This window comes from Camelus ferus, chromosome 30 (assembly GCF_009834535.1).
Source record: "Camelus ferus isolate YT-003-E chromosome 30, BCGSAC_Cfer_1.0, whole genome shotgun sequence".
Classification (NCBI taxonomy): Eukaryota; Metazoa; Chordata; class Mammalia; order Artiodactyla; family Camelidae; genus Camelus; species Camelus ferus.
The window spans coordinates 15,723,757-15,740,020 of NC_045725.1; the positions used below are offsets into that span (position 1 = coordinate 15,723,757).

General features: G+C 46.2%; 1 protein-coding gene across 3 annotated transcripts in view; it reads left to right on the forward strand.

Annotated features, from left to right (window-relative positions):
- LIPG (lipase G, endothelial type) overlaps positions 1-16,264 on the forward strand; it is a 50,630-nt gene that overhangs the window by 19,258 nt on the left and 15,108 nt on the right. Inside the window, exons 1-5 of one of the 3 annotated variants that reach the window (XM_032470533.1) lie at positions 6,505-6,546; positions 6,823-6,958; positions 11,512-11,693; positions 13,351-13,530; positions 14,708-14,819. In XM_032470533.1, coding sequence (XP_032326424.1) covers positions 6,520-6,546; positions 6,823-6,958; positions 11,512-11,693; positions 13,351-13,530; positions 14,708-14,819 — 637 coding nt within the window. In that variant the 5' untranslated portion in view covers positions 6,505-6,519. Of the gene's footprint in view, positions 1-6,504; positions 6,547-6,822; positions 6,959-7,358; positions 8,664-11,511; positions 11,694-13,350; positions 13,531-14,707; positions 14,820-16,264 lie in introns of those variants that run through there. The other 2 variants (XM_032470534.1, XM_014553461.2) reach the window with 2 other exon arrangements.

Here is a 16,264-nt window from a genome sequence, read left to right on the forward strand (position 1 = left end):
GTCAAACCTACTAACAACAGGGACCAACTAAGTCCCCAGTGGAGCATTTTTCTCTGGGGTGGAGGTGGAGTCAGCCAGTGACATGGTGGCAGATTGATTACATTGGGCTCTTTTCATTAGGAAGGGAATAATGTTTTGTTCCACTGGAATAGATAGCATTCTGAATGGAATTTGGATTTGCCTTCTCCAGTCTTGACATGCAGCACCATTGCCATCTATGAATTTATAGAATGCTTTAGATGTGTAACGTATCCCATACCACCTTGCTGTTGGCCGGGGAACTCATTTCAGCAACCAACAATGGGCTCAAGCCCATGGAAATCACTGTTCTTACCATGTGGCCCCTTTTGTCCTGAGCGGTGGAACAGAAGGCAGATACAGTACTAACTGGGATTAACAACCTGAAGTGCTGAGGTCTTGGCTTACAGGGTGTGGAACACGCTTTGAATCAGTGGCCAAAACATGGTACTGCTTTTCCCATAGACAGGACGTAGGGTCTAGGAATTAAGAGGTAGACTGGGAGTGGCTCCACTACTTATTACACTTAACCCTTTCACAGAATGTTTGCCCACTGTTCTTGTACCTTTGGATCTTTTGGTGTGGAGGTCTTGGTTCCCACGCAGAGGAACGTTTTCCCCGGGAGACCCCATAATGGTTCCACTGAATTGGAAGACCAGAGTGCGGCCTGGTTATAAGCTACCGCTGAAGTGACTGATCCCATAACCTGGGGGAAATTTGGTTGCTGCCACACAGCTGGGGCAAAGAGGACTATGTCTGGGACTCTAGGCATTCTCTGGGGTGTCTTAGTACTTCCATGTCCAAAAATAGAAGTTAATGTGAGAATATAGCCACTAAAAAGGCAAGCCTACGGAGGATTCTGATTTTTTCGGAATAAAGACTTGGGGTCAGCTCACCAAGTAAAAACTTCGGGTAGCTGAGATAAGGGCTGAGGGCAGGTGGAACATAGAATGGGGCTGTGGAAGAAGCAAGCCATAAATAGCAACTCTAGTAGTGTGACCAGTTAAAGAAATGAGGGTAGTAACAGCTGGGCAAACTATGCATACTTATCCTTACTTATCCACTCACAGTGTTAGCTCACTCATATATGTTATGTATATATACTGTGTATTTTCTTGTTTTCTTCCTTCTTCCTGTCTCTTTATTATTTTATTGTTATATCATCTTTGGAGAATTTTTGTTTGTGTTGCAATGATCCCTGTTAGGCAGGATCCCTGAAACAGACCTTTTATATGTACCTCAAGCACAGACCCAGTCAGCCAGCCATGCCTCCTGGCCATCTTCTGTTGCTTCTGTCCAGTGATTATCTGCCAACTACTTGGAATTCCCTGCAAAGGAAAAAAGGGTTTTAATTCAGCTTGGGTTGTCACAGCTCATTAGTAACAATTACCACTTGGCTGAGCAGGCATGCCCTCCTGGGAAACTTCACAAGAGAGGAGTTAGCTGCTATGATCCAGGGAAAATAATAGTCATTCTCTCTCTGTATATATACGTTTATTTGTTTGAGTGCTTAATAATAATAGCTATTAATACCTGATATTAATCCTGTGCTGGTGAAGACATAGTCCCACTCTAGTGGGAGATGAACAAATAGATCTTTGATTATAGGACATGGTGATAAGTGTTATGCTGGAGGTTTCGGGGGTGGCTGCATAGCGGAGCAACACCTAACAGGCTGGGAAACATCTGCAAGGAAACCTTCTTGGAGGAGGTGGCCCTTGAGCTGAGGTTCCAAGTAAAAGTAGGAGGTAGCTTGCCCAGTGGGGTAAGGTTGTATTAAGCAGTTTTGGTGTGGGAAACAAGATCTGCTGGAGAGCTTATGCTAGCTTTAGCAGTGGGGTTTGTTGTAAAGACACACACAGGCCGGAATCAGTCCACACAGAGGAGCCCTCAGGTTCTAAGGCGTAAGGTGCATCGGAATCATCTGGAAGGCTTGTGAAAACACAGATTGTGATTCTGTGGGACTGGGGCAGAGTCCGAGAATTTGCATGGCAAACAGGCGCTCAGGTGATGCTTATACTGCGGCCACCCTCCTGTCGGGGGCAGGTCTGAAGAGCTGAAGTTCATGGATCTCAGCGACCCTAGCCTGGTGTGATCACTGTTATTGTGACTCACGGCTTCCTCTGCTTTGGATGCTTTCATCCTTCAGGGGTGGTTCCTCACAATCCCCTGCTGCTCTATGCGTCTTTTCTTTAGCTCATATCTGGCTTTGGCTCACCTGTGGCCCAACACGACCCCTCTGCCATTCTGGGCATTTCTTTGGCTTCCCTTTTAGGCTCCTACTCCATCCTTTAGTATTTCCTAGGTCAGATGCTGAAAGGAGAGAAATTTGGCCAAGTTTGTTCCTAGATGGGCATAGTTTGGGGTTCTAGGCAACCACAGCTGCCAGTCCACAAAAGGGCTTTGTCTGGCTCAGATCCACCTGTGAAGGCGGGATCAGGGCACCGAGGAAGCCTCTCCTGCCTGCTCTCCCAGGCATCTTGACAGAAGAGCATCTGTTTCCTCTCGCATTGCCTCTCCTCCTGTTCTCTGCTCACTGTGCCCCCTGTAAGGTTCTATTTCCATAACTGTTGAAACCCTCCATGGCTACTGTCCTCCAAGCCCAAGGCCTTTTTCCATCCTCAACATTTATTTTCTTTGGCTTTACTTCCATCTATTTAGTCTTGGATAGACAATGTATTTGTGGGATTCAAATGCAAAAGTTTCAAAAAAGTTATATAGAGTTAAAAAAAAAACTAACCCAAATTATCTCCACCCCTTTCTCCAGCCACTCAAATATCCTTCCCAGAGGAAATTAACGTTTCTAGTTTCTTCTAAATCCTTCCAGAAATGTTCTATGAATATATAAACATTCATATAGTCTCTTTGGTGTTTTTAAATTTTTTTTTTGAGGGGGAAAGTAATTAGGTTTATTTATTGATTTTAATGGAGGTGCTGGAGATTGAACCCAGAACCTCATGTGTGCTAAGCAGGTGCTCTGCCACCGAGCTCTATACCCTCCACTCAGTACTCTTAACTAATGCACAGTCTCTATTTCAATTTTACCATTTAAAAAAACTTTATATTGAACTCATTTTAGTCTTACAGAGAAGTCATAATTTTTCTTAAAGTTTTTATGCTTTCTACTACTTGTGTGCTTCCAACGGGTAAAGGAACACAAACAAGTAACAAAGGAGTAGTAATGGAAAAACTCGGAACTGGCCGATGATCCTTTGACAGCTGGTTTTTCATCTGTATTTGCAATCGTGTTCTCAGTGTATGTTTTGCAGTGTGTAAACGTAATTAAACTGACATTTTAAAGCAACACACTTCACCTAAATGAACAGTTTTCTATGAGATCATAGTTTATGGGAACGAATGAAATATTTTAACATTTAATGGTCTTCAGAAACAAGCATAGTGACCTTCAAGTGCTTTCTCGTCTGAACAAGTCTGAACACTAAGGCACTCTATGCCATCCATCTGTTTAGAGATGCAAGGCACCGTAGGGGTGGTTGTTGATTTTCTTGGGGCGAGAATCGAGCTTTGGGCTTTCTGGACCAGTTTCAACTAGTTATTGCTGAGACCATGGTGGACCTCAGGCCTCTGTTACTATTATGTACTGGAATAAATGTTGTGTGTCTTACTGGAATCACTCCTCCACCCCTGATACTTAGCTCCTCTCTCGAATAGCGATTTAATTGATTTATATTTGTGTACTTTAATTATTCATTTTTTAAAAATGTATGCCCATGGTGAAAAATTCAAGCTGTAACGAAAAGCATAAAACAAAGAGTTAAGGTCTTCCTCTGTGCCTTCCAACCAGTCTAGACCACTGGTTCTCCGAGGAGATTGCCATCTCCTGGGGCAATTTTGGAAAAGTCTAGGAGTGTTTATGATGGTTCCAATGATTAGAGAGTATTACTGGAATTTCGGGAGGGACCAAGAATGCTTATAATTCTGTAGAAAAAAAAATTTAGTTGTATCCAACACAAACTTTTAATCCTGGTGGCTGTTCATATGAGTGAATAATACTATTTACAATGATCTAAATCTGGACTATAGATGCCATCAGTGCTTGTGTGGGTTGTATACTGTTCAGCCTAGTGGCTGCTATTCACGTGGTAGAAATCATAGATTTCAATATTCATTATGCCATTTTTCTGACAGATGACAGTCAAGTGTTTCATCCTAACATAATTAGCATGGTGTGATAGTTTTGCCCAAAAGTGGAGATAAAGTATCTTGAGGAAGGAAATCTTTTTTCTAATTTGCATAAAGGTGACAGATTGAATTACCTTTTTTTTTTCAGTAAAAATTTATTGAAAATTAAGAAAGCGAGTTCTTGGATATAACAAACATTTTGTAACTCAGTTTTAAGTTTTATTTTGAATTGTTTAAAGTCTTTTTTAGTGTGGAAAAGTTTTTAAAAATTTTTGTGTGGCCAAGATTATTATTCTTTTATCTTTGCCTCTGTGTTTATATTTTGCTTAAAGAACCTTCCCGCCCCCAAAAAAACCCTTCCCTATAATACTAGAAAAGTAGAGATTTCTGTATATTTATTATGTAATCACCCTTGTTATTGGATTATCTTATTTCTAATTTTTTCAAACGTCTATTGAAATAATTTGTTTTTCGTCCACCTTTGATGTGTGAAAGTGGTGATCATTCAACAAATATTATGAGCCTTCTATGTACAGGCTTTATGCTGTGCTCTGGGAGAAGAATAGTAAACAGAAATAAATCCAGGTGCTGCTTTTAGAGCTTAAATTCTAACAGGGAGAGGGACATTAATCAAATAGTCAAACAAATAATGTCTAATTAAAGACCAAGGTAAGTTCTATAAAAGAAAGGAACATTCTTAAAGGAAACCTAGGCCAGGGGTCAGGGCAAGTTTCTCTGAAGAAGAGACACAAGCGGGTATCTGAAGTTTGATGAGAGTTAGCATTAACTAGGTGAAAGGGCAAATCATAATACTTTAGAACGTTCAATAGAAATACAATGTTAGCTAGTACATAATTAAACCATTATAAAAAGCCATTAAAACCATTCTCCAGCAACCATTATAAAAAGTAAAAAGGTGAAATTAATTTTAGAGCTATGTTTTACCAAACTCAGTGTATCCCAAATATTTTCAACATTTAATCAACATAAAAATTATGAATGCAATATTTTTACTATCTTGTTTGTTCGAAGTCTTTGCAATCGGCGTGTATTTGATACTTAGCACATCTCAATTCAGACTTGCCACGTTTCAAGTGGCACTTTGATCCCCCCGAGTTATGTATTGCCCACAAAGTTTGGAAAGGGAGTGCCAAACCTCCATTAAGGGAGCAGCATTTCTCTGCTTATTTGGCTCTTAGTTCTGGCTCATTTATGCAGAAGAGCAACTCATATTAGGTAGCAATCAGAGTATCTGCAGGGCGGAGGGGAGGGTAGAGCTCAAGTGGTAGAACACATGCTTAGCATACACAAGGTCTAGGTTCAGTCCCCAGTACCTCCTCTAAAAATAAATAAATAAGTAAACCTAATTACCTCCCCCCAAAATTAAAATAAATAAATAAATAAAAGTTGAAAAAAAAAAAAAAAAGACTATCTGTAGGGCAAAAGAACCATGCTTGGAAGTATACTCAGGCAGACTGCATTGCTCAAGTCTCACTGTAGATTGGTCTGGGGGATGACGCCACTGTTGCCCGCCAAAACCAGAGCTGGCTGCCGCTGCTGTTCCACTGGCAGAGTGGCATGGCTACATTCTCCAGACTCGCTACATTCTCCAGACTCACTCGCTTTCACCTCAGGGTTTGATTGGCTGAATTTAAACCAGGAACTCTAGCTGCAAGGGAGGCTGGAAAGATGTGTGTTTACTTTTCAGCTTCTGAAGTGGAAAGTGGACTTCTCTCCTGAGAGGGGGACTCATTCCTCTAACATAGGAAGGTGCCTCAGATGATGGGCTACCTAAAAGAATGACCAGAGTCCTTTGCTAGAATAACCTGAGACCCTGAAATTTTGACTGTGACACAAACAGAAGTTTCTGCTGAAGCTCCCCAAGCAGGGACTTCCTCCACACAGGAGGCTCCCCAGATCTCCTCGTGGTTCTACTGGAAAGTATGAAGAGTAACAAACAGTTGATGTTATACATTAATGCTCTGATTATAATTTCATTACATCCTGTGGAAGTTCTCACATGATGTTTTAATATAGGGACACAGGAGGGCACTCTAACCAACCAGCAATAAAGAGTAAATGGTTTCATAGCCTAGGCAGTTTAAAAAAAAAAAAAGGATATTAATCTTGTTGAATATATATATATATATATATACTTTTTTTCCAGGTAGGATAACCAACTTTGCAGGAGTACCAAGCTCTCTGTGGGGATCCACTTGTGACAAAGGCCCCCAAAACACACCTCTCAACACTGTCCAGTTAAGGTTCTGAAGACTATGATTTGAGCATCTCAGAACAGAGAAGGGGATTTTTGACCCCCAGGTTTCCCACTGCCTCAACCACTGAAGAGATGGAGACATGGTTCCCAAGGGCTCATATTTAGAGGTCAGTTGGCTAAATCAAACTGAGGGAAGAGAGAGAGAGAGATCTGGTTGTCAAGACTAGCTTCAGAACTGTAGCCTGTCCCATAACTCAGTTTTCCCATCTGTAAAATGGAGATGATACCCAACTTAGTCTGCATAGTTTACCAATGGAGGAGAGCGGTTGAGGACGGAAGCAACGTTTCTGGCGGTGCTGTTTACCACCCTCGTAAAATGCACTGAATTTTACACTTAAAAAAAAAAAAAAGCCAGCCCGCTTTTTTTTTTTTTTTTTTTTTAGCGCACAGGAGGGACAAAGCGTGCTCCGCTGGCAGCTGGAGTAACAAAAGTAACCAGGATAGGTCGCAACACTACCAGCTCCTCCAGGCTGGTTTCCCCACACAGATCTTCCAGGCTGGGGCCCCGACATCAAGGAGGTAGGGGCGCGGTGCTGCTCGGGCGATTTTCCTCTCCAGGTAGGAGCCGGACCGGTTCCTGGCTCCGGCGGGGTTATTCGAGGTCAAAGGTACAGTCTTGCACAGCCAACTCAGGCTAGAACCAGGCGGGATGGCGGGGCGCAGCCCTGCCGGGACGCTTTCTACCTCTCCCATTCCCAAGGGCTGTTGTGGCGCAGCCGCCCCCTAGCTGTCCCGGCCGCCGCCCGGGGGGTGCCCGGGGCTCATTCCCGGCCCCTCGCGCTAGACTTGGACTCCTGGCCAAGGTCGGAGCGCTCACCTCCACGTCCCGGGGTGCGGCAGGCTGAGCACCCGTGGGAGGAGCAGGGACGCGCGGGTCAGTAAAGGGAAGGAGAGGAGGGAAAAAAGAGAAGGGAGAGGAAGAAGCTGCTTAATTCCACGGAATAGGTAGTTGTGCACGTTGGCGGAAACTTGGCGCTGATTACGCGTGAGACACCCCCCCCCCCCAAAGCTTGGCTCACTGTTCCCTTTGGGAAGTGTTGCCTGGCATCCCTCTAGTCCATCCCCTGGTGCGATAGTGCCTACCACGTGGCAGGCGCCGCACTAAGCGCTGTCTTTTAAATTCCCCAACGTCCCTAAGCGGCGGGAACGGTTACCACTCTCGTACTGGGGACGAAGTAACGGCTTTGGAGAAGTTGGGTGACTTGCCCTGGGTTTTGCAGCTAGCGGCGGAGCAAGGACTCCAAGAGGGTTCTGAGCGATCCTAAAGCCCAGGCCACAGCCCGGAGCCCCTCAGCTCTGCGAGTTATTGTCCCATCACGCCGTCTGCACCTGTCGCGGGCCTCGCTGGGCAGGAAAGCAAGAGGAAAGGGAGAAAAGAAGGACCACAGGCTGACCAGGTGGCTCTCCTTCATCCGGCCACTTGGCACGGGGCGAGGAGAGATTATTTCGGGCACGGGGATTGCTTTGCGCCTTGGAGAGGATAGCCTTCCTTCTCCAGGGTTCGCATCCGCATCAGGAGTAGGGGTTTGGGGCAATGTTCCCCCTGGGGTGTCAGGGGCGAGTGGAGTATCTAGGGTCCGGGAGGGGGCACTTGGAAAAAGTGGGGTGGCTGCAGTGCGGCTGTCTGCGGAGCCGGCTGGGGAGGAAGCGAGGCAGCGTGTGCGGAGCGTCCACGCGGTGGGTGTGCGGCGCTTTCATTCAAACTTTGGGGAGTCTTTGGTTCGGGCGTCAGCGAAGGTGTGACCAATCAGAGTACGGGGAAGGGAATAAATTATGCAAATCGCCATCTGGCGATGGGTCAGATGACTTCAATACTTTAAAAAACTACCTCGCTCGCGGTGTGACAGTGGCGAGCCCTGGCTTCCCGCGCGGGCGGCACGCGTGAGGGCAGATCTGGTTCTGGTTCAAGCCCCTTCATAACCCACTCCCTCCACCGCGCGGCTTAGTTTGGCCAAGTTTTCATTTTCCACCTTCTCCACCTTCAGCTGTCTGGGGCCACTCTCTGGTTGAGAGGGGGCTGCCCACTTCGACTCTTACAGGCTCAGACTGCTGGAAACTCCGAGAGGTGTTTTTGTTTATTGTCCTTTTAAAAGCCCTCTTTGGGGGAAGCGGGTGTGAAAGGGAAGGATGAGAAACTCCGTTCTTCTGCTCTGCCTCTGGAGAGCCTGTTGTTGCTTTGCCGCGGGAGGCCCCACACCCCCTGGTCCAGAGGGATGGCTGCAAGGTAACGTGCATTTATTTTTATTACCACCCCCACAACTTCTTTTCTGTGCCAGGTCCCCTCTGTCTTGCCCGCCCTTCTTCAATCTTCCTCGATCCTGCGACATCCTCCTTCCTTTCTCCCTGCGCTGTCCATTTGCTCCTCCTAATCAGCCTTGCAGTCCACTTGTTCCTCGGCGCTTCTGACGAGGGCATCCCCAGCCAGGCACCCAAGAAGCCGCAGGCTGGCGGCTGCGCTGGCCTGCGCTCGCTCTCGCCCCACTTCCTTGCCGTTATGTGGTTCCCTTATCTGTGATGTCCAGTCAGCAAAGTTGGCTGCCAGCAGCTCTGTAACCTTGTCTTCCTCTGTGAACCTGGAGTTCTCGAGGCAAGAAGGTTGTTAGAAAAAGCTCTGTTGCCTGGTGCCCCCTTTTAAAATCGTGGAGTAGGTGTTATAAAAGTTAAGGTATCAGGGTATCTGGCTTTGTTTTGATGAGTGCTAGCCCTGATCATTCGATGAGTAACTTGAGCAGAGAAGTGGCTGGGCTTATTCCCCAGGTTGCCAGCCATCTCTTCTCCAATACTCTTTCCAGCCCTGGCTCTTCCTCTTCCTACCTCTCCTCCTCTTAGCTGCCAGCTTTTCTTCTGAGTTCTGCATGGCAGTCTTTTCTATTGGAGGAAGCCTACCTTGGAGGAGAGAGGGTAGGGTCACCCAGCAGGAGTATCAAGTCAATTAGTTAGGCAGAGGAGGGAGAGGAACCCCTGAATTACACCCCATTGTTTCATCTTCTGCTATTCTGCTGGGGTTGGGGTCGAGTGATGTTGGTCCATGTCAGCTTATGTGCATGTGGAAGGGTTAATTTGAATAAATGGGAAAACCTTGCTTTACTTAACATGTTCCCAACTCTAGTGCAATTGAATGGGGGTAGGTTGCATCTCTAGTTCATTTCCTGGAAAGTGCTACCAACTTCCTTCCAACTTCTACTTTCTGTGATTCTGAGTATTTGGGGATCATTTCATTCATTTGAAAAAGTATTTGTTGTGTAGTGCCTTCTTCCAGAAGAGGGGGTTACAGCCGTGAACAAAACAGGTGAAAACCCCTGCCCCCAGGATCTTACACTTCAGAGATGGGAAGACAAATGGTCAAGTAATTAAGATATATAAATAGTGCTCAGTGTTCTGGAGGAAAGTAAAGCGGAAGAGGAAGGTACAGAGGGCTGGTGGGAGAAGGTGGCGTGGTTTTAATCGTGGCCAGGTTTCCTTCACTGAGAAGCTGACCGCTGAGCTTCTGAACTTTAAGGAGGTGACAATGCGCCCTGAGGACATCTGGATGAAGAACTATCATGAACTCCCAGAGGTTGAAGTGATTCTAGCCATAAGTAGTAGGAATGAGGCTAGAGAACTCTCGGGTCAGAGAGTCAGGTGCTCAGGTGAATGTTTTGTGTCAGTATAGGGGTTTATCCACAGGTCGGTGCCAGGAAGCCAGCAGACTCCCTTTCCTTTTCCCCTAGACTTCCTAGCTAGTCTCTCTGCTTGGTTATCTGGGTAGAAATTGGGAGATGTTGAACTAGTTATGTCCATGTTTCAAATTTCTGCCAGTTTTGTTCTGCTCATGCGTATTTAGTTGCATTTTCTGAACCTTATCTTTTTACGTCTGGTGCATTGTTGTCCTCCCCCTTGTCCCCTTCACCACCACCTCCCCACCACTCTGATCTCTCCCTGACTCCATTTGCTTCTTAACTCTGGTATTCGTTGAGCTCCTGGGATGATCATGTGTTATCTTTCCCCCTGATTTCTGGGTGACAGAAGAGTTTGATTTCTAATTTCCTAGCTGGTTATTAAGCTGGTTTCCAGGATGGTTGGAAGGGTGCTTGATGGGGTTCATTTGTGACCTTCTGAAATAGTGTGATGGCAGTACCTAGTGTTACAAGGCCGTAGGGACCATCAGTGACATTGGCTGTGTTTTGGGACTAGGGCCATCTCCTAGACGGCACTGTGTGGGTGCAGAGGATCTGAAAGGAGAGATTTTGCTGCTCCTACGAGCTTCCCCATGGCTTCAATAATTTATTTAGCAGGCTAAAAGAATGCCAGGCACATGTCTGGTACTGCCAGGAGCACTGAGGATGCACAAAGTCTTTGAAGTAAGTGTTGGAGTCGAGACCAGAGCACTACGGGAAGCCCACTGCATAACAGGTCAACAGCTTCTTACCTCCAATTCCAAGATCCAGATCTTTCAAAATTGAAACATGTGTTCGGTAACTAGTTTGGCAGCAAGACCTGGCCTTACCTGACCTGAACTCTTACTCATTTGGCAGCAAAAACTGACCTGAACTGACAGGAGGATATTTGTAAAATTTTTTTTTTTGCCCTTGAGTGTGAGTAGCCATGTATTTCCCTGCAGAAATATTATTGATGTGTTAGATTCATGTGGAGTGCCCCCATACCCCATTGGGGGTGTTATATAATAGATGTTATATATACCATAATGTCTTTCTAAAATCTAAACATTTCTGAATTCTGAACCTCGATGGGTCTCAAGTATTTCAAGAAAAGAATTGAGGACCCATACTCTGAAAGTAGTAATTTGAGAGAAGGAAGGATAACTCATTTGGATAGGGCAGAGAAAAAAAAACAAGAGAGACTTATTTTTTTCAGATTCACAGTAATTGATACTAGTGACTAATTAATACTCTTAAATATTGATAAGACGTCCCTTTTATGACATCTTTGCAACCTTTCTGGGAGGGGAGGAGGAAACATTCTGAAACCCGGACAGGTTAAGTCACTTGCTCAAACGTGGACTAGAACTAGACCCCAGATCTCTCACCGCCGCAGCCTGCTCGTGATACCCATGCTCTGGTCTTTCTCCCCAGATGAGCTCCACAAATCCAGTGATGTACCAGCTGCCGCCAACCCCCCTGTGAGATTTAACCTCCGCACCTCTGAGGACCCAGACCACGAAGGATGCCACCTCTCTCTCGGCCACAAGCAGCCCTTAGAAGACTGCGGCTTCAATGTGACAGCCAAAACTTTTTTCATCATTCATGGATGGACGGTGAGCCCGGGGGAGGGATCTCTATGGCTTTACATGAGATTTGGTTTCCTTTGTTTTGGTCAATTAAAAAGAATACTGGTGCTTCCAGATTCCACTCTCTCTCCCCCTCTTTTCTTGTGGGCTGCTTGTATTTCAGACAGCTGTGAAGAATGTAATGGGCACTTCGCTGAGGGGGCAATCTGGACTCCAGCAGGGTGGTATTTAACGCTGGCACACAGCGGGCTTTCAGAAAGTGGCTCTCCTGAGGGCAGCAGCCCAGCTCCACTGGCTCTTAAGGGGCCCTCTAATTACACTTAATTACATTGGTCAACCACCGCCTCGCGGGGGCCATCCCTCCGTAGGAGCTGAGCTACACTGAAGCAGCTTGACTGGCTCAGAGAGACTGTGAGGAGCCAGCTGGCCTGGATGGCTGGCCATGGCTGGCATGGTGCCCTGGTGTTTGTATAGAGATGGCTCCGTTTAAAGGCATTGGGGTCTTTATGTGCCCTAGCTGAGCAATTCACGTTGAAAGGCCCATGACAAACTTCAACAAAAAAAGGACTTTAGCGCTCAGCCTCGGAAGCTTTTGACCACTGAGGGATTTGTTCACTTATATAATGGCAGTCTGGAGGAAAATGGTGCTATTAAGTGAGAGATTTCTGCCTGGGCTAATTGGGAGGGGACATTCCTCCTCTGAATGATGAGAAATTCATATCCGTTACATGCTTTCTGGTTCTTTAGGTCTATCACCAATGGCTGGGTCAGGCCTGGCGGAGGGGGTAGGAGGCGCCTACCTATGTACCGTAATTGAAGAGATGATTAAGGGCCTGTCCAGCCATCCTCACTCTACAGCCTATGATTAGAATCATGCATTCGAACCTTTTTAAAGGCCCGCTGTCAAAATGCAAATACAAACTGCCTGCCACTTATAAATGGCTTGCATTCCAGAAAGTTCTTTTGTAATCTGCTTGGAACTTGGAACAGCAGTTTCCCATAGAAGCAGGATTGTAAATGGCGTTTGGGTTCCCAGGCGAGGCACAGAAAATCTCTTTATCTAATAATGTACTTGTGGATAGGTTTACAACTGGACATGGTCACCATTTATACTTTGTTTCTGTGGGAAAATGTGTTCTGAGTTCTAATTTGGCATTCCAGAGACCGATCTTCCTTACTCTGGGGTCAAGATGGATGGCAGAAATGGGTTGTGGGAAGGGGTCATTAGTTAACTCTGCATTTGCCTAAGAGAGCATCTCCCTGCATCTCCGAGAGAGAAACTAACTCTCCGGGGCAATACTTCTCAGCTGCTTTTGAATGATGGGGCAGGCTACTTACTTGCCTTACTGTGACCAAGACTCAGGCTAACCTAAGGCCAGCATCGCCATCAATATGTATCTCATATAGTGGTCTTATCGGTCAGTGGGACAGCAGCAGAGGACACCTGCTCTGAAAGTTTTGATGGGAAAAACTGAAGATGTAAAGAGCAATGGAAAACAAACACCCATGTAGCAATCCTGTCTGTGGCTGGCCCTGCTCATGTGCAAGTGTTTGGAGCCTGGGTAGCCAAGGTGAAAGTCCTGGAAGTGGCTTTAGAGAGGTTCATGGAGCTGAATTCCATATTCATGAGGATTTCTGAAACCCAGAAGAAGAATATTTGTTAAATGTCCCCTTTTCTCTGCAGATGAGTGGCATGTTTGAAAGTTGGCTCTACACACTCGTGTCAGCCCTGCAGACAAGAGAGAAAGGAGCCAACATCGTGGTGGTGGACTGGCTTCCTCTGGCTCACCAGCTTTACAGAGATGCAGTCAATAACACAAGGGAGGTGGGACACAGCATTGCAAAGATGCTTGACTGGCTGCAGGTAATGGGACCAAAGGGAGTCCATCTTTCATGAGTGGGACCTTGAACCCGAATCCTCTTAAGAAATAGATCAGGCTGTTACAGTGAACTTCAGAGGTCTGAGAATAACTTTGAGATTCAAATTTTTACTGAATGAAGTATTGCTTGAAATACTTGGAAGCTGGGACTTCTAGAAAGCTTTCTCATTATTGATGCATTTCTGGGTTTTTCTTGTTACTTTAACTTGTGTGGAGAAAATTTGCCTTATAGATTGTTACTTGCTGATGCCCTCAGGTTGGGAACGGTCAGGAGCTTGGACCAGCTGGTAATCTTAGATACCTACTGAAGTCTGCTCTTGCATCTGAAGGGTGGCTGAACTGAGGGTGGGAAGTGTTGGTTCAAACAAATGCAGCCTAATGCCTTGCATAAAATATGTATGGAAAACAGATCTTGAGGTCCTATAAAATTTCCCTTTTATAGGTTAATGATGTGCCTACGGTCAGTGGGCTTAACAGGAGACTGGCAAAGTGACCCAATTATCTGGGCAATGACCTTCCTTAGAAAAGTCCAGGGAATCTGGTGAATTCTGGCCGAGTTCTGGTCAGGATTCTTGAACAGTCCCTCAGTCCTCTGCTTAGGTAGTTTTGTTGAGCTTGGTTGCTGAGCTGTGGGTCAAATCCCCGCCTCCTCGTGCCCCCAGCTGAGTGCCCTGACTGGGTATACCTGTCTGGGTACCTGTGTGAGTGCCCATGACTCTGGGGTCCCAGGTGGGCTTGTGGTGAGGAGATCGGCAGCTCCTGGGCCTAAGAGGGCAGGCAGGAAGTACCCTGCGGCGGGCTGTGGGTGGCACTTAATTTCCAGTGAGTCTGGTGGCTTTGACCTCCACACTGCCACCCCTCCCCTCCCCACTCCCCCCTTGGATACTGCCAGAAAAAACAGGAACATGTAGGGGAAAGTTCAGGTATGCAGCTCCTAGTCACAACCTCCACCCTGTCCCCAGCGCTTGGCATTTGAAGTGCCACCAAGTCCTTTTCATCTCCCCTTACCTGGCTGTATCCCATCTGTGTGGCACCATCAGCAGTGCCAGCCATGCCCCGGCTCCCATGTCTCTTTCCCGGCATGATTGACATTGAATTGGTGGTGTCCCTGCAGGCTCAGGACCACACTCTTCACTCACACACTCCTGTGACTTTCTGCAGGGGCAGGATGACTTTTCTCTCGGGAATGTTCACTTGATTGGCTACAGCCTTGGCGCTCACGTGGCTGGATACGCGGGCAACTTCGTGAAAGGCACTGTGGGCAGAATCACAGGTAAGCTCTGCTTCCTCCGCTGACAGCTGATGCCAGAGCTCCCTCGGCCGCTGCGCCCACCTGGCTTTTCTGAACCAGAGTGCACCCAGAGAGGCAGCTGGAGTGAGCCGTAGAGGGTTAGCTTTGGGAGACACCTAGGGAACATCTAACCCAGGGCTTTTCAAATTTTCCTTTTAGTCAAGAGCCCTTTTTGCAGATTGAACTTGAGCAGGACCCCAGTCTATGAAGCACATAGAGGAGGTGTTTTGGGTGAAGCTGGGCATTTGTGGGCAGTGTTAGCCTTGTTACTTGGGCCTCTCCCTTCTCCGGAGGGGTCTCAGGGTCCCAGAGCATCAGGGAGCACAGTTTGAAAACCACTGTTCTAGTCCAGCAGGTGAGGTAACACCCAGGGGCAAACATAAGACTCAAGGGCAGAGCTGGGGCCGAGCCTGGCCTGTGAACTGGTGCTCTCTTCCAGCCTCTGCCCATCGTACCCCAGGACCTCAAGGGAGAGGAATGAGTGGTGGACTGTGGTTGAATTCTAGTTCGTATTTCACCCGCCAACGTCCTCTTTCCAATGTTTAGCTGGCATTCTTATCAGGGATAACTACCTGTTTAGGAACAGTGGTTAAACTATGTCATTAAAGAGACATTTCTGATATTGGTACCCAGGTTGTCAATAGAATATCGGATTTTCCATCTTGGTGACCTTTTGATGTGAGAGTCTGATTTAAATCATTAGATCATTTAATGATTACAAAAACTGGGAAGGATTTTCTTTCCCAGTGTGGGGCCCCCTCAAACACACACACGCAATATGGCTTCTGTGAGGTGAAAATTAAGGGCAAATTTGTTGCCCTGAGCTTTTACCCCCTTCCGAGATTCTTTTATTTGTCTGCTCTCCCAGTTTCTCCCTCACCTCCCACATATTAAAGGTGCAACCTAAAGGAAAGAGTTAATTTCTTTCCCGGCAATGTTTTCGTTTTGAAACAGGACTCAGGTAGAAGGAAGTTCTTAGCTAAAGAATGATTTAGTAAAGGTAGAATTTCAGGTTTCAGCAACAAGCTGGTAAGGTACATTTAAAAATATATACATTTGTGAATATATATATATATTTTTATTTGTGGAAAAAAGGAAAAGTAAAGAAAAAAGAAAAAAGAAAGAAAAAATATATATATTTGTGACGTTTTAGTGACCTTCCTCCAACCATTGTCCCCAGGGTTAGGTCTAATGAGTACACACACACTCCTCTAAATCCAACTATGTGATTCAGCACAGCTTGAGAGCGTTTTGTTTTTTTTTTTTAAATTATCAGGACAGATGGATTTTTTTTTTAAATTATCAATTGGCCTGCACTGTCTAACGGGCAGTGATCGTCCGGCCACACGTGACTGCTCATTAACCCGTTGCTGGAGCAAACCCTTTGGTTCGGCCTCAGCCCCTGTGGGTTCCGCTGTCTGGGCGCC